The sequence below is a fragment of the Mustela lutreola genome, chromosome 10, assembly GCF_030435805.1.
Source record: "Mustela lutreola isolate mMusLut2 chromosome 10, mMusLut2.pri, whole genome shotgun sequence".
NCBI lineage: Eukaryota > Metazoa > Chordata > Mammalia > Carnivora > Mustelidae > Mustela > Mustela lutreola.
Window position 1 is genome coordinate 27,009,554 of NC_081299.1, and position 25,876 is coordinate 27,035,429.

A 25,876-nucleotide genomic window follows, 5' to 3' on the forward strand; every position below is an offset into this window, starting at 1 on the left:
AACCAAGTTAGACTTCCTTGCTCCTGGTCATGGGATCCCATTCCGGCTCGAAGGGGAAGTGGCTAATTGGGCATGAACCTTCCCTACTCCTGTTGCAGTCCCAGGGACTAACTAATCCCCACCCAATGACTTTCAAACAAGCTCCGGAGTAAAGAAGTCTCTGGCGGAGACCTGTGCAAAGGATCACCCCAGCTCCCCTCTCCTAGGCCCAGAGTGGTTTATGCATTAGTCTTTGGAGATTGAGATGCAAGTCTCCTCTGCCTGCTCAGGTAAGGCATGCTCAAGGGCAGCGGCAGGCTCCACAGGGCCTTGCGGGTTTTAATGTGTACAAAGCATCTCCAGGTTCATTTCCTCATTCATGCTGCACAATTGCCACAGGTGAAGAAACCGAGGCAGTCTGGAGTCTTCCCTTGATCCCCACCACACCAGGGGCTGAGCCTGCCCCTAGACCCTCAGTGACTGGCAAAGGTCCATACAATTCACCACACCAGTTCCTTGGTCTGGCTTTATCTTTTCCTTGGTTCAGACAGCTCTTTTATGGAAAGGAATACTAGCCAGTTTTATTTTTAAAAGCTCTTTTTAAAAGATGCCTTTTAGGGGTGCCTGGGTAGCTCAGTTGGTTAGGCATCTGCCTTTGGCTCAGGTCATGATCCTGAGTCCTGCGATCGAGTCCTGCATCAGGCTCCCTGCTTGGCAAAGGGCCTGCTTCTCCCTTGGCCTGCTTCTTTCCCTGCCTGCTGTTCTGCTCATTTATGCTCTCTCTGTCAAATAAATAAAATCTTAAAAAAAAAAAAAAAAAAAGATGCCTTTCGAATTTTAGATTCAAATTCCTTAAGGAAAATTTTAATTTAAAAAAATCTAATTGTGTATCACAAAAGCACTATTTAAATAACTCTCATTAATGCAGTTTACTATGTGCCATGTAGAGTTCTAAGCATTTTGCATACTATATATTCATTTAATCCTTGCAACAACCCTATGAGGTAATTACTACTATTGTCTCCATTTTAAGATGAGGCAAACTGAGGCACAGAGAAGTTAATTGACTTGCCCAGGTCACAGAGACAGAGAGCAATGGTGCCAATATCCAAATCCAGGGGTCTGTCTGGCTTCAGAGTCTGTGATCTTAACCACTGGCTGTGCTCACAAGAGCTTTCACACATTTAGGAAAGAACCCCTTCTAAAAATTCACTATCTTGTGCTCTGAGAGATTGACGTTGTCTCCTTATTAGACATCTCCATGGTTAAAGTTGAAAACCTTAAAAATAAAACTGTCAGTTATTTTACCAGGAAAGATGGGTTTATTTGAGGGTAGCAAAGAATTGCAATTCAGAATAAACAAGTTTTAGCAAACCATAGCAAGTCCAGAGAACAAAGGAGAAGAATGCTCTTTTATAGAGAAAAGAGGAGAATTGGGAGGAGCTGTTATAAACAAAAAGTCCATGTAGGAGTAACCCAGGAGTTTGAAGTGTAGTGGTGGTCACAGCTGAGTTGTGACAGATTCTCATTGGCTGGGCTGTTGCCCGGCAAGGAGAAAACCTTTCTTGCTCCTGCTCTGGCAGCAAAGAATTAGCTTTTTCCTGTTGGAAATGCAAAGTAGTCCCGGTTCATCGGTTATGCAATTGACTAGGAGTGATGGGAAGTGAGAGCTCCCCCTTCTGGCCTCCCTACTGCGCTTCTTTCTTTTTTTTTAAGATTTTAATTTATTTGACCGAGACACAGTGAGAGAGGGGACAAAAGCAGGGGAAGTGGGGGAAGGAGAAGCAGGCTTCCCACCGAGCAGGGAGCCCAATGCCAGCGTTAATCCCCGGACCCCGGGATCAAGACCTGAGCCAAAGGCAGACGCTTATCGACTGAGCCACCCAGGTGCTCTCCCTACTGCTTTTCAAATGAGGTTTCCTTGTATTAATTTTCAATTATTCTCATTAAGCTATAGCTCTTAGCTAGAACATCTCTTAATAAGTGGAATTTGTTAAAACTGATGCAGTATTGTTTCTGTTTAAATGGCATATGTCAAGGTGACAAGAATTATTAATACCTTGGGGCTTCTGGGTGGTTGAGTTGGTTGAGAGGCTGACTCTTGGTTTTGACTTCAGAGTCCTGGGATCGAGCACTGACTTGGGCTCTGCTCTCAGCACAGAGTCCACTTCAGATTCTCTTCCCCCTTCCTCTCTCTTACTCTCTCTTAAATGAATCAATAAAAGCTTTAACAAAACAAAACAAAAATGCCTTGGATCACTGTTTCAGTGAAAAGTACACTTTGTGAGGTTTAAAATATATTAATCTTATTGGAGAGAAGTACAAGGGGACATTAGATTTCTCTGAAATGTTCCAATTTATTGAAGTAGAACATAATTTTTGTTTGTATAATTAAAAAACAATAAAAAATACGCCTTTATTTAGTCAATCAAAAAATGCCTTCTGTGGTAGGCAGCCTCAACCTCCTGGTAATTAGTCTTACATAATACCCTCCCTTTCAGTGACTTGTTTTTTTTATTTATTATACATTTATTTTAGAGAGAGGGTGCACATGCATGTGGGTGTGTGAGTGAGGAGAGGGGCAGAGGAAGAGAATCTCAAGCAGATTCCCTAGGAGCATGGACCACCCTCCCCTACTCCCCAGTGTGGGGCTCAGTCCCATGACCCATGAGATAATGACCTGAGCTGAAATCACAAGTTGGACACTTAACCAACTGAGTGACCCAGGCGCCCCTTGAGTAACTTTTTTAACCAGTAGAATACAGCACCATTGAGGGAATAGCCTTTCTATGAGTAGGTTACAGAAAATCATCACCTCTGACTTGCTAGGACTCTGTCACTTTCTTGGCTTGGACGATTTGAAGTGAGTTGCCATGTTGGAAGAACCACATGGCAAAGAACAGAAAATGACCTCCCTTGAGGAACTGAATGCTTCCAACAAATAAGACCACAGACCCAGAACCGACATCTTCATTGCAGCCTTGTGAGAGATTCTTGACCTACAGAAATCGTGCGATAACAAATGTGTATTATTTTAATTCCTAAGTTTTAGGGTAATTTGTTATACAGCAATAGATACCTTTTTTATACAAGTGAATTTTTGAGAAATGAATTAATAAATCATCATACAAACCCATGAAAAAAGAAGGTCTAGTCTACACTGGCAGTAAGTATCTGAAGTCATAGACATGCACTGTAACCACATCTGCCAGAACCATCTGAGGAGCTTAACTCAGTCTTTTGTTTGTTTGTTTGTTTGTTTTTAAGATTTTATTTATTTATTTGACAGAGAAAGAGAGATCATAAGTAGGCAGAGAGGAAGGGCGGGGTGTGGAGGGGGAAAGAAGCTCCTGGCTGAGCAGAGAGCCCAATGCGGGACTTAATCCCAGGACTCTGAGATCATGACCTGAGCCAAAGGCAGAGGCTTAACCCACTGAGCCACCCAGGCGCCCCTTAACTCAGTCTTTCGCAGTCAGGGCACCCTCCAGGGAAGTGGTGGCTCTAAGGCAGGGGTGAGTAGGAATGTGGGGGTAGCGGGGGAGGAAGCATATATATCCCTTACCATCAATGCCTACCACTCCCCACCTTCAAATCCAAAGGTGCCTTAGGACAAGGGCAATCCTATACAAGGCTCTCGGGCTGGGGCCAAGTCTCCCCTCTCAGACCAAGAGGCCCCCAGGGAGAACTTCTTGTTACCCCCCAAGAGCCACAGCAGGCTGAATTCCTCCTCCCCAGTGACTTTCTCCCCTTCTGTCCCCTAGCTCCCAACCTAGAACTCTGCTCAAAAGGGCAGCTCATACGGTGTGGAAAAGAGACCACCAGACAATGGGCAGAATAGAAACATAAACTCAAGAAATGCATTTCTCTGCCCCAGTTTATTCCTTGGCTTGGCCCAGAGGCCTGGTTCATACTCAACATGCAAGGGCTAGACACAAAAGTCACTTCAACCTTACTTCCTATGCCCTTCACCCACCCACCTGTCAGGGATAGAACACTTTAGAGAAAGGAAGAGCACCCCCATTTTGAAGAGAGGGAGACTTAGCATCATGCCACTGCTCACCCACCAAGACCTTGTATCCTAATGGCTCCCAAAAGCAAAGCAGAGAGCTTGGCTCCTGTAGTTCTTGGTTCTCCCCAGAATTCATCCACTCTCCATGTCACGTAGCCTCGCCTGGAGCCTGTCAACCCCCAGCAAAAGGACCATGCAGTGACAGACAGGGTTATAGGCTGACATCGCCCCCTGCTCCTCCTGGAAAGTCGACTATGGCTCCTCTGTGCCCAGACAGCCTGATTTCAGGAAAACAGACCAACCTAATTTAACATCCAGTGTCGCTAAAACCAGAGAGGCACAGCAAGTAGAGGCACAGAGAAGAAAGTGAGATTTTTTTTTTTTTTCCCGCAGCAGTCTTGGAACACCTTGTCCATTCCTTGCAAGCGAATAAGCACACATTCACTTTCATCAGAAGCTTAAATCAATATGGTCTGCAACAGCTCCTTTGCCGTGGAGAAGTGTGCTTTGTTTCAAAGTGATATTTTAGAATTCCCTTTCTCCTTTTCTTCACAGGGTTCTGCACTCTCTTCTCCCCCATCCCCATCTCCCATGTGCCCCAAGGCAGAGTTCAAGTGAGAAAGTCCTTTATCTTCTTCTCTGATCCCACCTGTCTCCATCCCGGCCACAGTGTGGATCACCACCCCTGGCTCCCCTCCCTCACACTAATTCTCTAGCAGGTGCCCCAGGTGCCCTGGCAGAACTGTGGCCAAAAAGCCACGGCAGGCCAGAGCGGCCACCATACTTCCCAAGGCAAATCCACCATCAGGGACAATAGCCTTAGCAGAGCGAAGTCTGAGAGGAGGGATGGGGAGAGGGTGGAGAGCCGGCCTGGGAAATCTCAGGGGACTGGATCAGCCACAACCCTCAGATAAATACTGCAGGCTAGCCCTCTCTCCGGAGCAATGGGACCCTGCAGAGGAAAGAAGGCTAGGGTTGGCATGGGGTAACACAGGGTGTGGATACCCCCACATAAACAGCTGGGTATGTATTTGCATACACCTGCTTGTGAGTCTGCCTGCAAATACACGTGCCCCTGATACACACTTCCCATGCCCGCACCTGCACACACAAAGACATATTCATATACACCTCCCACAACCTCAAACTCACACATATGCACACACACCTTCTGTATATATACCCTCCCTCGTGCACACATACGCACATTGCTGGATACCTGTTCATGCACACTTACACAAACTTACTCCCTCTCCTCTACATGCTCCACACACCCAATGTTCACACACAGAGGCCTGCACCCAAGTTAGCTGGCGTGTACACACAGGTCCGTGCCCGGACGCATCTGCCTGCAGGTCGGCGCACACACTCACATTTGCTTGCCTGCGCTCATACCAGCAAATAATCACATACTTCCTTGAGCACAAGCACACACATGCGCGCAAATCTGAACATACACCCCTACACCCCGGCAGAGACACACCCTTAGCCCTGCTCCTGGGGCCCAGAGGGGGCCGCCCTCTGTTGGAGACAGCGGATCAGCTCCTTCCGGTTGTCCAGGATGGTGTCGAAGCTCTCCTGCAGGCGGGCCTGCTGGTCTACCAGCTGGTGCTGCAGGCCCCGTATCCACTGCAGCAGGGTCAGCCGGCGGTACATCACTAGGTGTGCATGGTGCTTCTCCTTCTCCTGCTCTTTGTAGCGCTCCTGGGCCTGCAACTGCTGCACAGCCCGGGCCACCGAGGGCGGAAGGGGATCTGCAGGGCCCAGGCCTTGGGGGGTCCCACAGGCCGGCTCAGGACTGCTGCTGGAGCCATCGGTGCTTAGAGAGCTGCTGGCATAGCCATTGTCCTCCAGCGGGGAGCGGACCGCGCTGGCGCCACCCAGCTTCTCAAGCTTAGCTCCGGGTATTTCTGCCCCCTCTGGGGGGCTGCGTACCTCCCCTTTAGGGAGTCCGGGGTCCTGGAAGGCCTGGTTGTCAGAGGGCAACTCAGAGGAGCTCCTCATCGGTATGGGCTCCACATGGCCAGGCATCCCATGCCAATTCTCATTGGCGTCTTTGGTACTTGCCATGAAGTTAGAGTTGCTGTCTGGTTGGAACTCTGCCTGACATACTCCCGGTGGGCCCCCAGGGAACTGGCCCCCCTCAGCTAGCCCTGGCTGGATGGTGAACATTTGGTCTGTAAACAGGAAGCAGAAGAATGAGTTAGAGCAGGACAGGTGTTCCAGGGGTGGTGGTGGGGGGGCATGTCCCAAGTCATGGCAACCTAGTGGCAGGGTCCAGGCAGTCTCGGTCCCTTGCCCTCTGGTAACACCTCCCTTTGTGGTTCTCCTCCTCCCTCTCTGTTAACTCAGTGTCCTTCCCACATAGGGTTTTCTCAGCCCTCTGAGGCAGCCTGTCTTCTCTATGCCTGTCTATGTCACTCTGACTGTATCCCCAAAGGACCTCATCCTCTGCTGTAGCTTCAAGAACCGTCAGGTGTTGGTGACTCTCAGATGTGTCTCCAGCTCAGATCCGACTGCTGTCCAACTCTGCAACCAACCACAGGCTCCCCGGATTCTACACGTCCAAACCAGCTCTCCCTCCCCAGTGTGCCCCGCGAAATGGCCCACTACCCATTCAGTCACTCCAGCCAGAAACCTGCAAGCAGCCCCGACTCCTCGCCAGCTTCCTTCCCCCATCTCACTGGCCACCATATGACAAATGGTGACATATGACAAATCTTCCTCATGAAACCCTGTGCCTGTATGCACAGCCATCAACCTTCACTTTCATTCGGTACAGGCCATTTCTTCCCTTGAATACCGATGGCCACAGCCTTCTCACTGATCTCCCTGCCTCCAGTTAAAAAAGTAAACCTGATTTGTCACAGCCCTGGGTGCCCTCTCTAAGCTGCTGAACCTCCACATGGCCCACAAGGTTGTGCTTCACCTGGCCCCTGCTCACCCCTCCAGACGGGCCTCTTCCACTCTGGCCCTCTCACCACCCCCAAACTGCTCAGAAACCTCAAAATATGCCACCATTCACTTCACACAATTCCCTTCCCCAACACACACACCCTCCCCTTCCCCTCACCTCTAAGCTCCTCTGTTCTCCCAGCAAATTCCTTTCTGAACAAACCCCAAACCCAGCTCTCACTTCCCAGCTCTCAACTCTCCTCCTCGCTGAGGTCTTCCTGATAACCTCCCCCTGCCCACCCCAGCAAACATCAATAAGCACAGTTAACCATGGCTTCCCTGGGTCCCCAACTGCACTGGTATACACTGTTTTATCCGTATTTATTCCTTGTCCCTGGAACGGAGTTGATGGTCAATAAATGTTTCTATGCAGTCCTTTGGGGGTTTGTTTTGTTTTTGGACTATCTTGTGCTAGCAACTTGTACGTGACTAATGCTGGAGTTCTTCTGTATCTCCTCTGTCCTTTCCCTGGAGCCAGCACTCAGCCTGGCACTAAGCGGTGTCACAGAACACAGATGCTGAGGGAGTGAACGCAGGAGGGGGACTGCAGTGGGCTGTCTGTGCTCAGAAAGAGGGAGCCAGCAGTAGCAGGAGGTTACTGCTGGCTGCCCAGGGCTGGAAGAGCTGGCTTCAGTTCCCTCCTCTGCCCCAGGGAGCACCTCCATGCTCTGCGCCCACACCCCACTGACAAGCCTCTCTCCTGACCTTGTCCCCTTCCCTCTGCAACTACTATCTCCTGCGTGCCCCAGCCCTAGCTCGCTCCATCCTGAGGCCCCAGAGGGAGGGCCAATCACAGCATTCCTCCCTGGCCACTAACCACGACTACCAAAATTAGGGTTTGAATCCACAAGAGGATTCTACTGACCGCATATTGCTAGGATTAGAAAAATAGAGGATCAGCGAGAGCAAGGGATAGTGGAAATACAGCACGCACTGAAGAGGTATTTGTAGGTAGCAGGGACCCTCCCTACATCCAGTAGTGGGCAAAAGTCCGGGAGTCCCTTAGTGACCTACATGCTCCCATCCCTCTAAGCCGTCTTGGAGATCCTCGCCGGCCCAAATGTTTTCTCTTTTTCCTAAGCTGGGCGGGGCCACAAGGCAAGCAGAGATGCGGTGGTTGCGGCACTGAGGCTCCCGGGGTTCTCTGAGATGGTGAAATGGGAACCCAGACACCCCGGCATCAGGCTTCCCCCCAAGCTAATCTGCAAGTCGGCCGGGGTCGCGGGATGGGGTGGAGGGGGCGGCGCTTGGCTCAGTAAGGGTCGGGGAGACGGCCTCCCTGCCTAGCTCTGAGGGACAGGACCTCCCCAGGAGACAGAGGATAGAGACCATCCTTCCCTAAGCTCCCCATAGGAGGCAGCCAGTCGGAGGCTGCGACACCTCCCCGCCCCCCAGACCTGGACCGGCACCCCTCCCCTCGCCACCCCTCCCCTCCCCGCCCGACTCACGGCCTGGACGCGCCCGCCCCAGTGCGGTTGGCTCTGCTCCCGCGGACCCGGTGGCGGGATCTCGTCCCTCGGGGCGGGGTGGGGTAAGGGGGTGTCCCTCGGCCTGACCTGGGCGGCCCCGCGGGCCCGGCGTGGGGTGTGGGGTTCCCGCGCGGCGCGGCCAAGCCCCAGGCCCGGACTCCGGAGTCGCGTGGCGTCAGCGCAGCGGGGCGGGGCGGCCGGGCCCACGTGGGTCCGTTCGGGGGTTCTGCCGAGCTGGCGGCTCCCGCAGCCCGAGTGCCCGAACCGACTCCCCGCCTCCTGCAGCCTCGACCGAGGCCTGCCGGGTGAGGGGTTTATCTTCTAACTGCATCCACTGGGTCGCTCGGATCGCTTTGCGTCACTGCAAATACAGTGACATTTTCAAAATGAAAATCTGATCATGACACCTGCCTCCTGCTTAAAGCCTTTCAAATGGCTTCCCTTTTTCGGGGTAAATCCCGAAGGCAGCAGCCACAGGGTTCTGAGCCACCCGTCCTGTCTACCTACCCAGCTTCATCCTCTGCCCTCCGTCTCTGCAGTTGGGCCTCACGACCCTTTCTGCCACACGACTTCTGCACACACTGTCCCCTGTACCTGAAACTCTGTTCCCATTCTCGACTTACTCATGTTTCAGCTCTCTTCTTGGGTAAACCTTCTCTGACCTCCTAGACCGTCTCCCCTTTTATGTTACCCCAGGGCACTTCGTTCCTTTCCTTCATTGAATCTATGGCAGTTTGAAATGATATATTTATTTTGTGCCTATTTCATGAAAGTCACTTAATGAAAGCTATGTTTGAAGAGAAGAAAGAAAATCTGCTCCGGGACAGGATTGGGCCTCCTGTCCCGAACCTAAGCCCTGGCACCTTCCTCTCTGCAGGGGCAGAGAACCTCTCCATGGTGTCTGTGCAGTGAGCTCTTCTCAGTTCCTGCTTACTAAAGCCTGACCCCCTCACTCCCTGCCTTCTAGGATGAAATGTGAAGGGGTGAGCCTCGGTTTGCAATAAGAGAGAATGGATTGGGAGCTGATTCTGACTCTAATGAGAAGAAAGCACTCCAGGACTGGCTGGTGTTAGGGAAGTTACCGCTTCTTAAATTTAACTTCTTGCCTAAGGCAGCCCTAGAAAGGAGACTGGGACAAACTGAGCCTTCAGGACACCCACAGGAGATTCTAGGAGATCCCTTCCGTACTCCTCACTTCCCCGAGTAAAGCAAGCAACTGGCTGCAACCTTCTTCACGTTCTTCCCCCATTAAAAACAAAATAAAACCGGGCGCCTGGGTGGCTCAGTTGTTAAGCAGCGGTTGCCTTCGGCTCAGGTCATGATCCCAGGGTCCCTGGGATCAAGCCCCTCCTCGGGCCCTGCTCCGCGGCGAGTCTGCTTCTCCCACTCCCGCTGCCTCTGTTCCCTCTCTCACTGTGTGTCTCTCTCGGTGTCAAATAAATAAATAAAATCTTAAAAAAATAAAACTGATATGAATTTATCTTTGGCTCAAAAACATTTAAAAATACTCTTGTCTTTTCCTCATCTCTTTCTGCTCCCCCCTCCCATCTTTTGCTATTTTTTAAGACCTCAGCCCCATTGCTACATCAGGCACTAACTAGTCTCCCTTTTTCCCTTACCCACTGCAAGTTCCTCTTGCCTTTAGCCAAGTGATCGAATGACGTGACCCAGATCCTCCTAAAGCCACCCTGAGCCGGTGTGGTCTCGAGTTCTGCCGATCTTCCTGCATCCTACAGCTGTGTCAGATAGTTAGTGGTTCTGTGGGTCCAGAGCTTCTCCTCCCCTTACACCCCGCTCCTGTGGACTCCATCTCTCCCAGATCTAACCGTGTGGGCCAAATGGGAACCTGATGCGTCCCCAGATGGGAACCCATCCCAGGGGAGTTAGCATCCTTCTCTGGGACTTTCTGAAATAAAAGGAAGGCAAAGCAGGGAAGATAGATGGACAGGGCTGCGGCAATCACATTCCCTGCCAAGCGGGAGTCAGTTTATAGCAGGAGAAAATGATGCTCGTGCACGGAAGCAGAGACAAAAGACGGAAGTCCTGGCGACGTTCTGGTCCCTGCTTCCTGAGGCCGTTCGCTATCTTCCAATAAGGCCCCTATGTTGCCAAGCCTAACTTGAGTGGAATTTCCTTCACCGGCAATCAAAAAATCCTGATTAACACAAGGGCACAAGGTGGTGACCCAAGGGTTCTTCTCATATACTCTCAGCCCTCATTAAGGAGGAGCAACTCTGTCTCCCCACGGTAGCCATTATCAACCCAGCCTACATGGTGACCTCCTTTGAGATGCAATGGAATCACCACAGTGTTCCCTCTGGAGAGGAATGAGACATTCTTCCCCAGACTCCGAAATCTCCTGACCTGTAGAGGTTAGAATGGCGGAGACAGGAAGCAAACAAAGTCTTGGAGAAAGCGTCACGTGCAATCTCGAAACGTGCTATGCCTACCTCTGCCTCTTACGGTGTATTCTGGCTCCAGATCCCAATTCTATGCTGACTGTTGACTTGGAGCCTCTATGGTGCTCTGCGGGGCAGCCCACCACCTGGGGTAGCTGCATAATCAATCGCTTTCTCCATTGTCCTGTTAAGCTAGTTGTTTCTAAACAGCATCATCTGGGAGAAGGCACAGGAATTCCAAGGGCGTTAGATTGCAGCCTCTCTTCTCTTAGTCAAGGGCAAAGTTGTGTGGGATCTTCAGCCCTAGCTAATCAGTGCAGTGACTGTTCAGACAATCAGTGCAGTGACTGTTCAGACAGTGGTCCTGGGCATGCAATAATTTTCAAAAGCCCGGAGCCTTGAGAACAAAAAACCCCAGGAAGGCAGGGGTATCCATGCCCACATGATCACAGAAAAGCAGATATATAGATGTCTGTGGTTCATTCACCGGAAGATTCCAGTTAGAATGCCAAGGAACCAGTCATTCCAGGTAGAGCGGTAAAGCAAGCATCCGCCTACCTGCATAGATTTCAGGGATGTAATTGGCAGGGACATAGGAATCAGAGAGGGCCAGTAGCAGCCCGACTAGGCCAGCCCAGGACAGGAGACAGGTGTCCTGGCAGACAGACAGATGTCAGAACTAAGAGAGGCTAACAGTGAGTAGCCAGACCCAGGTCCTAAGGGCCTGGAGTATCAGGCGAGGAGACAAGGGAAAGGAGAGGTATTTCTACCCCAGGAAATAGGACAGGCAGGAGTTCCTCTACAGGTGGAGAACTTCTCAGCATCAGTACTCCCAGGAAGAAAGGGGTGGGGGGGCAGGATCAAGGTGTTTCAGCCTCAAAGACTTTGCCCCTTCCTGTCCCTTCCCTCACTCCCTCACACCCAGCAGAGGGCTCACCTTGGGTCACAGGCTTTGTTGGGGATTCAGGGCAGAATCGGGACTGGTGGGGGCCTTGTGCGACTCCCTGTTTAGAAAGGGAAATAGAAAAAAGTGGGCCGTACAGGGTGGCAGGCCCTACAACAGAGCTACGAGGCAAAAGTAATGAGTGCAAAAGAGGGTAAGGAACTCTCTGGCGTCCCAGAGAGGATATTTCAGCCAGGCTTTAAAGGATGAATAGAAAGAAGCTCCCCAAGAGAAAGTGGGGGAAGGCCAAGGAGACTATATGCTGTGTGTATGCTCCGACTGTGGCCCAGGTGACTGGGACTTGAGAGGAAATGAAGGTAGGAGATGAGGCTAGAGGGTGAAGTTGGCCCGGCTGTGAAAGGCCTTGACCACCCACCGTTTCGAGGAGCCTGAGCCTCGTCCTGTGGGCAGCAGGGAAAACCTGAGCACGCCCCCAAAGCTTCCTCATCAGACCAAAGCACAGTTGTGCCCCTGGAGGGCCAACTCTATTGCTACCCACTTTCTTCTCTTTCCTTGAGCTCACGGCATCTGCCAGGTTCCCCACAGGGCTTTGGGAACTTAGGCAAATCAAAGCATTTCAAACTTTCCAGATTAAATAACGGTACTGTGCCTTGAACATGGTTAAATAACACTGTAATTGTGAACAGGGTTCCTTGGACTCCCAGCACTAGACACAGCCCTGGAAGACCTCTGGCATCCCAGAGAGTCCTTAAGGCCGATGAGAAGGAAAACCATCCCCCAGAATTAGCTCATCCTGGGAAAGAAGGCCTACAGAGCTGATGACCTAGTTGTTTTGTTCATCCATTTCTCCGCTGCCCTTTAAAGGTAAAGTGTCGCTCTCTTCTCTCAAGAAATTGCTGTGCGATCACTTTAGGTAAGACATGTCCATTCCCCACCCCCAATAGGGCTGTTTTCTCGGCTGTAAAATGAGGGGAGTGCCATCATCAACAAATCAGAAGTTGATTTTTGTTTGTTTGTTTGTTTTTAGAATTTTATTTATTGGACAGAGATCACAAGTAGGCAGAGAGGCAGGCAGAGAGAGAGGAAGGGAAGTAGGCTCCCTGCTGAGCAGAGAGCCTGATGCAGGGCTCCATCCCAGGACCCTGGCAAAGGCTTTAACCTACTGAGTGAGCCACCCAGGCACCCTCAAATCAGAAGTTTTAAATCTTTTTTTTTTCCCCCCTAAGCCTTGGAATCTTTTTTTTTTTTTTTTTCTCCCAAACAAAATCTATGCAGTATATCCAGACCAAGATCTCGTCTTCTGCTGGAACCCTCCACCCTAAATGGCTCCTGAGGAGCTCCCAGGAAGCTTTTAAAGCTGGGATGGGGCACAGTTACAAATGTGCTAGGAGGTGCAATCCCCACTCACCACCCCTGCTCCCCCCCAAAGGGACAAGAAGAAGCTGAGGGGTGTTTTGGAGCTGCTGGAGGAATGAACGGTAGTGTAGACTCTTTCTCTTAGTGTACGTAAGTGGTAAATGGCCCCTTACAAACACCTCTCCCACCGTGAGACCAGAAAGGCAAATCCGAGGTCCCGAGGCTGTGGGAAATGCTAGAGTCCACAACAGAGGGAGCGGGCTAGAGAAGCTGATGGGAAGGAGGACTGGGAGAAGGCAGTGCCTGCCTGTCCCACCCCCTTCCTACCAGCTGCCTCCGTGGGCTCCGTAATCCCCATGCGCCCTCCCCCTCCGCACCCTCTGGCCGCCCACCTCTCCTCCACCCACCCCATTCATCAGTAGGAGGCCACGGTATCAGCACAGCCTTTCAGGGTCTGACAGGTCCTTTCTGGGTGCCCCCCACATGTAACCACTTAACCCCCAGCACAAAGGGCCTAGCTGAATGGGCTTGGAGCCGGTGGCTCGTGCAGAAGGGGAGGCCTCAATAGGATTTGGGGAGCTGGGTGTATAAACCGCTCTGCTTCAGCAGCCCTCAATGGAGGAGCGGGAGTCGGGGCATGTGCCGAGGGGAGGAGCCCGGCAGCTGCATCCCACCCCCGAACAATGATTTATTCATTCTCCTGGCACACACAGAAAAAACAGGCGGGGGGGGGGCCGCGGGGGAACGTGGCCCCACAAATCGCCCTTGACCTCAGCTGATTCCGGAGGCAATGAAGCAGCTCAGAGCGCCCCCTCCCACTTGTAATGCGTTGCCTCCAGGCAGCCCTTCCTCTTCCCGGTCAGCAAGTAGAGTGCGTGACAAGGTAAAGGATGCCTTGAGCAGCCTGCAGGTCAGGCGGGCTTGCTCTCTGAACTCGCTCCACCCAATCTCAACCTCACGCTCTCTAAAATCTTCCTGGTCAGGTTTTTCTCAAACCCATTTCACAGCCAGAGAAACTGAGGCAGGAAAAAAAAAAGGCACATAGCATGACCCTTCTCAGGACTGCCCTAGGGGAAGGGCTGCCAGAAAAAGCAGGGTTTGGGAGTTCAGCCTGGAGATGGCCTGCAGAAAAAGGGCATGCAGTAAAGGCTTGCTAACAGAAGGTATCCTATTTGTTGTCCACACTTCTAGCCCCCATCCTCCAGCCCTCCAGCCATATCTGCCTCTGATTCTTCAGAACGATCTTAGGGAGAATGTTGGGAATTAGGGGAGAGAAGGAAGACAGGTAAGTAGAGATGCTAAAACCAGTAGATTTAAAAAATATATATTTTGAGGGGGCACCTGACTGAAGGTAGAGCATGCAACTCTTGATCTTGGGGTCACGAGTTCAAACCCCACATAGGGGGCAGATTGTACTTAAAATTAAAAATATATATATTTAAAAAAATGTTGGGTGGGTAGGAGGTTTCGAGAAGCTAAATTGTGACAAAAATAAATTTGTTTTTGCTTCCTAGCCTCCACACCTCATGTCACCAGAGCCAGATTTTAAAAAAAAAGAAAGAAAAGAAAACAACAACAACATAATAATAAATAAAACTAAAAATCAATAATGTTAGCAGAACAAGGAGAACCAGATTGAAGTGACCATCTTCAGACTGGCCCCTGGGCCTCCTGGCCCCAAGCTCATAATTACCCTGTCACACAGAAAACAAATCTATGTGGGTGTTAAATGCGGAGAGATGGGAGATCCTGGGCAAGGAAGTTGCCCAGCTCAGGAGGGGGAAGGGAGTTGCAGTAGGAAAACAGATTGGCTTTTGGTGCTGGGACAGGAAGGGGATGGTTTGGGACTGACAAAAATTAAGGCCTTGAAAGTTCCAAAAAAGTTTTCTTCCCTGAGACAGGAGGGTAGACGCATGAAGGAAGGTGATCCTGCCTAATACTGAACATTAATGGTGGGAAGTTAGAGGGAGAAGTCCCCCAGCCCCCTTCTCTGAGCCCAGGAGGGCAGGTTGCTATGCTGCTGCTGCCCTCTGGTGGGCAAAAAGACAGTCTTAACACCTCCAAGACTGGAAACTTGCTGGAAACTGCAGTCTGTTTCCTTTTCTGTTCTAAAGCCTTGGCCACCAGGACGAGCAAACCCCAGGAAGCAGATGCTGAGGCAGTTTAGCATATGGAGCTAAAAAGTGCCCTTGAGGGGTGCCTGGGTGGCTCAGTGGGTTAAAGCCTCTGCCTTGGGCTCAGGTCATGTTCCCAGGGTATTGGGATCGAGTCCTGTATTGGGATCCAGTCCTGCATCCCTGCATCTGGCTCTCTGCTCAGCAGGGTGCCTGGTTCCTCCTCCCTCTCTGCCTGCTTCTCTGCCCACTTGTGATCTCTGTCTGTCAAATAAATAAAATCTTAAAAAAAGAAAAAAAGAAGTGCCCGTAGGATCAACATCTGTGGAAGAGAGGGGACAGAAGCCCAACCGCCATTCAGGCCCCCAATGGCCTCAGTCAACACCTCAGGGAACTCTAAAGGTTGGATGGTCCTTCAAATTTGTCCCCAAATGATCAGAGATGGCCAGCCCTTCATACTCCTGTCACTGCATGCAGGCCATGCTGGAAAGGGGCATGACCTCAGGCAAGGGGTTCTCTGCTGCAAAGGCAGGCCTTCAAGGGGCTGACCACTGAGAGCTGTCTGCAGAAAGTGTTCCCAAAAACTGGGCCAACAAGGTCTTCCTGGAAGTGGATGGGACAGCGCATTCCCGTCTACCCCTCACCCCACAGATACTCATCCAACGTGTGTTACAGGAGCAGCACGGTTCGATCCCGCCTCGGGCTCCAGGCTCAATGGGGGCAGCCTCCAAATCTGTTATTCAAGCAACTGATCTTGGGAAATGGTTAAGGGAGTCTTAATGCTCGAACTCGTGGATCCATTCATTCAACAAACACTCACTGGGATTTACTGTATGCCAGGTCTGGAGGGAAACACTTTACCAATGTTTTTCTTATTTAATCCTCACATCTGTGTGGCTGGTATTAACTTAGATTAGTCACGTGAGATGAAGTTACTAAGTGGCTTTTGCCATGCAATCACACTTTAAAAAATGACACAATGGGGGGGCGCCTGGGTGGCTCAGTGGGTTAAAGCCTCTGCCTTTGGCTCAGGTCATGATCCCAGGGTCCTGGGATCGAGCCCCGCATTGGGCTGTCTGCTCCGCGGAGAGCCTGCTTCCTCCTCTCTCTCTCTCTGCCTGCTTCTCTGCCTACTTGTGATCTCTGTCTGTCAAATAAATAAATAAAATCTTTTAAAAAAAAAAAAGACACAATGGGACAAGTGCTGTTGCTGCTGTCACAGTTCTTTCGGGCCCCAAAGGGGTGTCAGCTCTGTTCTGTGTGTTTGCGTGCCTGTATGGAGAGAGGTGGCTTTTCTCCCTGCTTTTAGCCAGAATATTTCCTAGATCATAGCCAAGAGTCGTGCCTCCATGGCCTCTTGCTTTCATTCCTTTCTACAGAAGCATGAGCTTCTGTAGAAATTCCTGATTGTGGGGCACCTGGGTGGCTCAGTCAGTTAAGCGTCCCCTTTCAGCTCAAGTCATGATCCCAGGGTCCTGGCATCGAGTCCCGTGTCAGGCTCCCTGCTCAACAGAGTCTGCTTTTCCCTCTGCCTGCTGTTCCCCTGCTTATGCTCTCTCTCTCACAAATAGAAATCTTAAAAAGAAATAAATAAAAACTCCTGGTTGTAACTACAGAACTGGCTTCTTCTCTGGTTAAAGGGAGAGACCACTCTGCAACCCTGCTGCTCTTTGGTCATCTGGTCACTAGAAAATCCATGAAAGGGTGAGTTCTACCTCCGATACCTAACTTCCTTAACTACATGATCATTTGGGGAGACCCCTGAAGGGACAAGAGGTGGAGGTTTCTTTTTTCTACTTCTTTTTTAAAAGATTTTATTTACTTATTTACTTATTTGACAGAGAGAGACACAGTGGGAGAGGGAGAAGTAGGCTTCCCGCCAAGCAGGGAGCCCCATGCAGGACTCGATCCCAGAACCCTGGAATCATGACCTGAGCCAAAGCCAGATGCTTAACGACTAAGCCACCCAAGCACCCTTAGGTGGAGGTTTCTGCTCCAAAAACCTCTCTGTACTCTGTAGCTCTCATAACCCAACTGTAGGAGGTGAGGGCTGGACAGATAGAGGAACCTGTCAGCCTCTGTTCCGTTATAGCCCTGACCCGTTCTCATCTTTGGCCAGTTAAGTCTCCCTGTCACCAACATAAAGATTTAGTTTTCTCATTTAGATTCTAATCATAAAGACCTTGAAGGAAAAAGAGGCATGTATGTGTGTCGGGAGGAAGCTTGGCTGTCAAGCAACTTCTGGGTCTGACTGCAGAGAGACATAAAGTACTCTCAATATTCCTCACCCCTCCCAACCACACACACACAGACACACAGACACACACACACACACACGCACGCACGCACGTTCACATGTATGCACATACACCACACACGCCTTTCCTCCTGGGCCCCTAGAACCTAATTTTTCACGTTTGGAAAACCCAGATGATTTTTGCCTGGGTCCATCTGGCTTTCTAAATAACCTGTCTTTTTGATAAATAACACAAGTTAAATTAGACAAGACAAACAAAGAGAGGGGTGGGCAGCCGGCTTTTTTCCTTCCATCAGCCTCTGAGAGAAAGACAGGGGCTGAAAAACGTACACCGTGACTCACTCCCAACCCTTCCCTAGCATTTTCCACCCTTTAGACTCAGCCCTGTGATTCCCCAAGTTGAGAACTGGGGGCCTCCCTTTCACCCCCACTCGCCTCACCCGCCAGCCCTTAAGAATACCAGCACGTGGTGCTTTCTAAAATAAAGGGAAAGAACCCAGGCGTTCAGCCCCAGAGTTTCTTCCAAACACCCTGAGGCTGAGCTACTTCAAACCCCCTTTTCCCATTATGTATCCCACCACAGGGAAGAGCTAGATCAATACACTGAAAATGAAAACCTTTAAGGTGAGAGAAGAGGGGACAAAAAGAGGGGACGGGAAGGACGTGGATAGTACAGACAGATGACACAGCTACTAGGGATAGAGGTCTGGTGCCGGGGTCTCCAAAGGTACAGAGGTGACCCCAACCATCCACAAAGTCGTGCTGATCTCCTCAGCTTGCTGCGAGAGTCCGGGTACACGGCCAGCGCTCATCCCAACCCCTCCCACAGGTCCCAGCGCACGACCAGCTCACGGTCCATGGACTGCTGGCTCTGGCTAGGTTTGGCTTCTCCTCCCCACTCAGCCAGAATCCTATGAAGCCTGACCCCCAGCCTGTCCTCAGCAGCGGGCTCGTAGCCATCAGTGTGGCCTCTTCTGTCTATCATTTCAGATTAATTTGTGCCTCTGATCCCAACACAACCCTGTGAGCTAAACCCAGTCATTTCACACAGGCCTCATTTCCAGTTGAGGAAAGAAGTTCAGAGAATGACTTATTCAAGGTCATGCCCCTTGTAAGTTGCAGAATAAGGATTTAAGGCTTTAGTCACCACCAATATTCTATCCCACACTAGGAAGCTACTTTATAAGCAGTTCAGCTCCAAGCTTCTCCCCATTAGCTCTTCCAGGCTTTAAATCAGTCTTTGCTCAGGAAGATTAAATGATTCTATGGTGCTGGGTATGGTGATACCTATGCTTTTTTCTTCTTTTTTTTTTTTATTTTTTTAAAAGATTTTTTTTTTTTTTAAGCAATTTCTATACCCAATATTGGGCTCAAACTCACAACCCTGAGATCAAGAATCACACACTCTATGGACTGAGCCAGCCAGGGGCCCCTTTCTTTATATTTTTTAACAGAACAGATATGGTCTCTGCTTTTACAGAATTTAGTCTAACAGGGGAGGCAGACCTACACAAACATTTAAGGTGGCAACCGTGACAAAAGGGGGTGCCTGGGTGGCTCAGTCAGTTGAGTGTCTGCCTTTGGCTCAGGTCATGATCTCAGAGTCCTGGGATTAAGTCCTGCATCGGGCTTCCTGCTCAGCGAGGGTCTGCTTCCCCTCTCCCTCTGTGCTCTCTCTCTCTCTTTCAAGTAAATAAATAAAATGTTGTTGTTTTTTTTTAAATTGTGATAAAGGATGCAAAAGAAAAGGAAACTAACAGAGGTAAGCACATTCAGAAAGGGATGGTAATCGAAGGCTTCTCGGAGGAAGTTCAATTTAAGCTAACATCTGGAGAATTATACACTAGCCAGACAAAAAAGGAGGGTGGAGAGGAAGGCATGCCAGGAAAAGAGGAGAACACTTTGGAAGGCTCTGAGGTTAAGTGTAATGTGGAAGGAGAGTGGACAGGAGGTTGGGAGGCAGAGCTATATAATGAAGGGCCTTGTAGGCCATGAGGAGTTTGAACTTCATTCTGAGTGCAATGGAAACAATGAAAGGTTTTATTTTTTTTATTTTTTTAGAGGGAGGAGGGGCAGAGGGAGGAGAGAATCTTTATTTTATTTATTTGACAGAGAGAGAGCAAAAAAAAAAAAAAAAATGGGGGGAGCAGCAAAGGGAGAGGGAGAAGTAGCTCCCTATTGAGCAGCAAGCCTACTTGGGGCTTGATCCCAGGACCCTGAGATCATGACCTGAGCTGAAGGCAGGCACTTAACCAACTGAGTCACCCAGGCACTCAAGGCACTGAAAGGTTTCATATGAGGGAGTGGCATTCTCCAGTTTATGTTTATACAAAGGTCATCCTCTGGCTGCTGTACATAGATAAGATGGAAGGCAAGCTAAAATATTTTAGGAGAGGAGAGCTCAGGAGGCTGCCACAGACCGCTGGCAGGAAATTAAGGAAACTTGGATTAGGGCACTGGCTATGGAATGGCAAGACAGCTGAATGGCAATGTAGAAGTCAAAATAACAGGTCTCAGAGTGTTTGATTATGGAAGTAAGGAAGGAGGGGTCGATGCCCTTACAGAAGCACCTGGAGACTCAGTGGGTATAGTGGGCGACTCTTGATCCTGGGGTTGTGAGTTCAAGCCCCATGTTAGGTATAGAGATTATTTAAAAATAAAATATTTGGGGCACCTTGGTGGCTCAGTTAGTTAAGCATCTAATTCATGATCTCAGCTCAGGTCTTGATCTCAGGGCTGTGAGTTCAAGCCCCGCATTGGGCTTAAAATATAAAAGAAATACTTAAGGGCGCCTGGGTGGCTCAGTGGGTTAAGCTGCTGCCTTCGGCTCAGGTCATGATCTCAGGGGTCCTGGGATTGAGTTCCGCATTGGGCTTTCTGCTTGGCAGGAAGCCTGCTTCCCCCTCTCTCTCTGCCTGCCTCTCCGCCTGCTTGTGATCTCTCTCTGTCAAATAAATAAATAAATAAAATCTTAAAAAAATATATATATATATATATATATAAATACTTTAAAAAAAAGAAAATATAAAGAAAAATATTTTAAAAAGAGAGAATGGTCTTATAAATTAACTAAGTCATGGAGATGTACTCTACAGCATGGTGACTATAATTAATAATATGGTATAGCATTAGCGAAATAAGTCAGTCGGAGAAAGACAACTATCAAATGATCTCCCTGCTATGAGGAAGTGGAGATGCAACATGGGGAGTTAAGTGGGTAGGAGAAGAATGAATGAAACAAGATGGGATTGGGAGGGAGATAAACCATAAGTGACTCTTAATCTCACAAAATAAACTGAGGGTTGCTGGGGTGAAGGGGTGTGGGAAAGGGGGGTGGGGTTATGGACATTGGGGAGGGTATGTGCTACGGTGAGTGCTGTGAAGTGTGTAAACCTGGCAATTCACAGACCTGTACCCCTGGGGATAAAAATACATTATATGTTTATAATAAATAAATAAATAAATAAATAAATGATTTAAAATAAAAAAATAATATGGTATAGCATACTACAGAGTCGCCAAGACAGTACATCATAAAAGTTCTTATCATGAGAAAAAAATGCCTAAGTAACCATGTGTGGTCACAGATGTTAATTAACTAGACTTACTGAGGTGATTATTTCACAATATATGCAAATATCAAATCATTATAATGTATGTCTTAATATAACATTATATGTCAATTACAACAAAAAAGAAAATCCTTTAGACTCAGATTTGAAGGAATGATCAAACAAAATAAGATCCTCATAACTTAAAAAAAAAAATTATGCCCTTCAGGTTTCCAGCCTGAATGACTGGGTATATGAGGTACTTTCTACTGAAATGAGAAACACTTGAGGAAGAGCAGGTTTTTAGAAGGAAGGAAGATCATATATATCTATGTATATTAAAAAAAAAAAAAAAAGCTCTGGGGGTACCTGGGTGGCTCAGCGGGTTAAACCTCTGCCTTCGGCTCGGGTCATGATCCCAGGGTCCTGAGATGGAGGACTCTCTGCTTGGCAGGGAGCCTGCTTCCCCCTCTCTCTGCCTGTCTGTCTGCCTACTTGTGATCTCTGTCAAATAAATAAATAAAATCTTAAAAAAAAAAAAAAAAAAAAAAAAAGCTCTGGGCCAGGGGCACCTGGATGGCTCATTGGGTTAAGCCTCTGCCTTCGGCTCACGTCATGATCTCAGGGTCCTGGGATTGAGTCCCGCATCGGGCTCTCTGCTCTGCTGGAGGCCTGCTTCCCTTCCTCTCTCTTCGCCTGCTGCTTTGCCTACTTGTGATCTCTGTCAAATAAATGAATAAAATCTTAACAAAAATAAAAATAAAATAAAATAAAAAGCTCTGGGCCCAACATGAGGCTTGAATTCACGACCCCAAGATCAAGAGTCGCTCACTCCACTGACTGAACCAGCCAGGTGCCATGGGGAAGATCACATTTTTAAGATGCTTTTTAACATCAAACATTTGAGATGCCTATGAGACAACAGGCCTTTTAAGAAGCTGTCCACAAAATGTGATACAGTTGAGACAGTGGTGATTTCTTATGCTTGTAGAGAAACACTTGACATAATGCATTCACGTTCATTTTCCAAATTATACCTCACAGCAACTCCGAGACAGGCATGAATGACGATCCTCATTTTATAGCTATAAATGGAGGCTCTGAAAGGTGTGGTTTTTTTCATTCAACCTTTACTAGGCAGCACTACATTCCAGGATGCAAGTCAAGGAATAAGGAGAGGGGTGCCTGACTCAGTAGAGGAAGCTACTCCTGATCTCAGGGTTGTAAGTTCAAGCCCCACAGTGGGTGTAGAGATTACTTAAAAATGAAGTCTTTATGAAAAAAAAAAAAATACAAGGTAGAAGATAGAATGCTGTCTCAAGTATGATGTGATGATAGCATGACACTCCTCCCAGAAATATGCTCCCCTATCCTTAGGTGAACAAGACAGGAAACCCCAGGAGTTATTAAACAAGTACAGGACATAAAGACCACAGATGTCCAGTCCGGACCATTAGAAATTCTCAAAGGGCAGTTTGTGGAGAAGCAGTTGAGATGAGGGATTGCCAAGAGGGCAAAGCGGCTTGTCCCCATGGTGCTTTGGTAAACAGAATCTGATGCTTTACGCACTAGCCCTAGAACGGTGTGTAGTTTGTACAACTGTGGACCGAATTAAGATCAGAGACCTGTTCGCATGAAGTAAAACCATGTGTCCTACCCCACTGTGTAGAACCAGGAGGTAAGAGGGCCGACACTGAACGTATCTCTCTCACAGACACCCGGGCTCTTTCACCTCCAGGGAGGAGTCCCAGCAGGAGCCGTCGTCGCAGTGGGCTCTGGGGCCTGATTCATGAGTACATCGCTGAAGGTGATGGCTCAGTGTTTGGGGCACAGGCCTCTGGGTCTGGAGGCAACTCTCCAATCCTGTTAGCAAGGTCAAGGCTTGGCTTGCCCTATGACAGCTATACCCGTATGGGGAAAAAGTGATCCAGAGCTGAAGACCCAACTTCGCTTTCTCCAAAGAGTGCTTTCTTTCCAGAGCCTAAAACAGAAACCACTGGCTCCCTGGCCATCTTTCGCACTGCTTTTCTTATCCTCAGTGATCAATTCCAACCCTCTTCTTCTCCCCCTCCAAAAAGCATCTCAGAAAGCAAGAGGGGAGAAATAGCTGGCCCTCCTTCCCAGCTCTTTTGTGTGGCGAAGGCTGCCAGCCTAGGGCCCTGTTCAGAAGGCTGGGGTATGGGTGCATTAACCCTCACCTTGGACCTTAGGCTACCAATCAAAGAGCTATAACCCCAGGTACCATTTGTGTAAATTCTCCTCACCTGCATTGAACCCAAACCACTTGGGGAGTTAATGTGATCGATTCACCAGAGCAGAGAGGCCAGGAGGGGCAACTGCAGGGGCCTTTCTCTCTTTAGACACAGGGGGCTCCCCTGGGAGGGAAGAGGCCTGAAAACAATGCTTCTGAGCACAAGACAGGCACTGACCTAAGAACAAGCACCCAATCTGGAGGGCAAACCCTGCCTTTAGGCATTGAGTTTTATTGAAATGCTACATACATATTAAAACATCTTTATATACATTTTTCCCATTACAAGATTACAAATATACACATTCAAGGTCAGCATCTTGTATATTAGAAACAACTGTAGAAAACCTATGCCCTAACTCCAGCAATTAAATTGGTGTTCCCTATCTGCCTGTAACAAACTGGCACAATTCATCCAATTTCTTAAGTCCGCCATATTCACATGGAATGTTTTTCCAAAGTAGCAGTGACACTCAGTTTTGAGAGGGATGAAAAAAATCTATCTAGAATTCTGAGAGCCTCATGATTGTTCAGGGAAAATTGGGAGTGGGGAACCATTCTCTTCAACAATATTTTGATTATAAACTTGATAGTGGTTTTCTCTCTAAATAGCGATGAAGTGTTGTCCTCTGGTTAGAGCAATGTAATAAACAAACCCCGTTGTGTGCAATAAATAATGGTTATATGTCTTTTTGCCAGGATGAGAAGGGAGGTCATTGAGCAACACTGTTCCATGTTGAGAATGTAGCTCCTGGAGGAGAGAGCTCTCTCTGTCCCATGGGGTAATGTGGATAGACACCGGGTGTGTGCAACCCTTTATCTTCATCCTCATAATCCAGAAAATAAGGGTCAACATCTTTCTGACTTAAGGTACCGATTTGCATCCTTACCATAAGGAAAGCATAAGTTAATTGGCAAGTTGAGGCTGCCTTGGGAAGAGGCATATGGGAAAATGGAAGGGGCAAGATAAATATAACAGCCCATCAGCGGGTTCCAAGGTCCTCCAAGAAGTTCTCTTTTACTGAGTCCAGGTCACTGTGGGGTACATCTTAGGGTGTGAAGGATTCCTTCTGGTATCAACATTCCCTGTTTTTTGGAATTTTCCGTAATGCCACACTTTTTCCTCCTTCTCCTCCTCCAACCACCCATTTCACAAAGAGCTATCAACCTAAGAGTCTGCTAGGCTAAAATGCCAAATACACAATGGAGGAAGTGAGCCTTCACCCAAGCAGCCATGGGTTAATGTTGTAAACACTGCAGAATTAAGATTAGTGGCCAACCCAGGAAATAATATTAGGAAAGGAAAAAGATGTCCAGAGCGATGCAGTGGAAAGAATTGGAATCTCTGTCTGTAATCTTAATGCGCTGATTACAAAGGAGGGTGGGGAGTGGAGATCATCTATGTGAGCATCAATTCCAATTCCAATCTTCAGCACCAGGAACTTCTCAAAGCAGTCTCAGCAAAGGTGCCAGCACCCTTGATGATGTTAGCTTTCCAAGTATCTGAAGATGCTTTGCTTCAATCCTGAAGTGCTATCGTCTGTTTTGAGGCGCTTAGGTGAAGGGGATGTCATTAAAGATGGAGTTCTTCTCCTTACCTAGAGAGCACAGAAAGAGTCAGGACCAGCTCAAGACCCTCATACAAGTCCTTAACTTCCGTTAGCTCTTAAGGAACGTAGAGTTAAATCATGGATGTTTAGGAAAAAGAGAAATATAAACTTTCCGGGAAAGTTTCAAAGCTGATGACCTACTGCGGGTAGCAGTCTTCTTCTATTTCATTGGGGGGTACAAGATTAACACCACAGTGTAAGCCTTTAAGCCAGAAATACCTATATTTTTTTACTTAAAAATCAATCATCCATCAATCTCGCTCTGGACAGCCACCAAATCAGTTCTCAAATTCCCTACCTGAGCCTTAGACGATTCCTTCGCTGCCTCAGCCTTGGTAGGAGAAAGTGTATGGAAGACAAAGTTTCTTAAATTTCGAGGTGCACTGGGGTTCAGGTCAGAGAGGGCAGCCAGTTTCTGAAGCACAGCTTTGGGCTGGTTTAGCAGTGAGCCTGTCTTCGGCTAAAGAGAGGAGTCAGTTGGCATCAGATCCCAAGTGCCAAGGGAAGAACAAGAAGCCAGTCCCTCCCTGCCTCCCCCTTGTCTTGAGGGGACATATTCCTAACCCACTCAAGTAGAAAAGAAAGAGCAGACTCCTTTGAACATCTACTTCCATTTCCTGCAGCCACCTCCCTCTGCTAATGACAGAGTACTCCCTTAGCCTGATCTTGGCGTGTAGAACCTTGCAGGTCATGAACTCCCCAACCAACCTGGTGGGCACTTTCCGGACTGATGGATTCAAAAGGATTTCTGAGTAAAGATTTTGGTTCTTGCATAACCACAGTGCGATTGGCTGAAAAGACAAGACAGAGAGGCTTGTTCTGGGCAAAGCTGATAGAATTACCTTTACATCTAAACAAGTAAAGAAGCCTGTAACTAGACCAGTAAACTAAAGCTTAAGAACTTAGATTATTTTATAACAGTGACTTGAAACTATAATAAGGAGCAGCAGGAAGGAAGACAGACAACCAACTTGAACATTGATAAATAGCTGACAGTAATAAGCAAAAACAAGCATGGTAAG

At 48.6% G+C, this 25,876-nt stretch overlaps 2 protein-coding genes across 3 annotated transcripts in view; both read right to left on the bottom strand.

The window, feature by feature from the left end:
* Nucleotides 1–1,715: 1,715 nt before the first annotated feature.
* On the bottom strand, nt 1,716–8,629 carry C10H1orf216 (chromosome 10 C1orf216 homolog). 2 transcript variants are annotated; one of them, XM_059137235.1, is made up of 3 exons: nt 8,500–8,629; nt 5,472–6,165; nt 1,716–4,940 (listed from the first exon to the last, which is right to left on the bottom strand). In XM_059137235.1, the coding sequence occupies exon 2, from the start codon at nt 6,158–6,160 to the stop codon at nt 5,474–5,476; it is 687 nt and encodes a 228-aa protein (XP_058993218.1). In that variant the 5' UTR covers nt 6,161–6,165; nt 8,500–8,629; the 3' UTR covers nt 1,716–4,940; nt 5,472–5,473. The 2 variants fall into 2 exon arrangements, with proteins under 2 accessions (XP_058993218.1, XP_058993217.1); XM_059137234.1 differs by having other exon boundaries at nt 8,392–8,625.
* A 14,813-nt stretch (nt 8,630–23,442) lies between these two features.
* Nucleotides 23,443–25,876, bottom strand: part of CLSPN (claspin) — a 32,243-nt gene continuing 29,809 nt past the window's right edge. The window contains exons 23-25 of the mRNA XM_059137220.1: nt 25,563–25,645; nt 25,153–25,314; nt 23,443–24,842 (exon numbers count right to left, since the gene is read on the bottom strand). Coding sequence (XP_058993203.1) covers nt 24,732–24,842; nt 25,153–25,314; nt 25,563–25,645 — 356 coding nt within the window. The 3' untranslated portion in view covers nt 23,443–24,731. The remainder of the gene's footprint in view (nt 24,843–25,152; nt 25,315–25,562; nt 25,646–25,876) is intronic.

What these genes read in the sequence shown, in the direction of transcription:
- C10H1orf216 (XM_059137235.1), bottom strand. Translation starts at nt 6,160, where the DNA reads ATGTTCACCATCCAGCCAGGGCTAGCTGAGGGGGGCCAGTTCCCTGGG.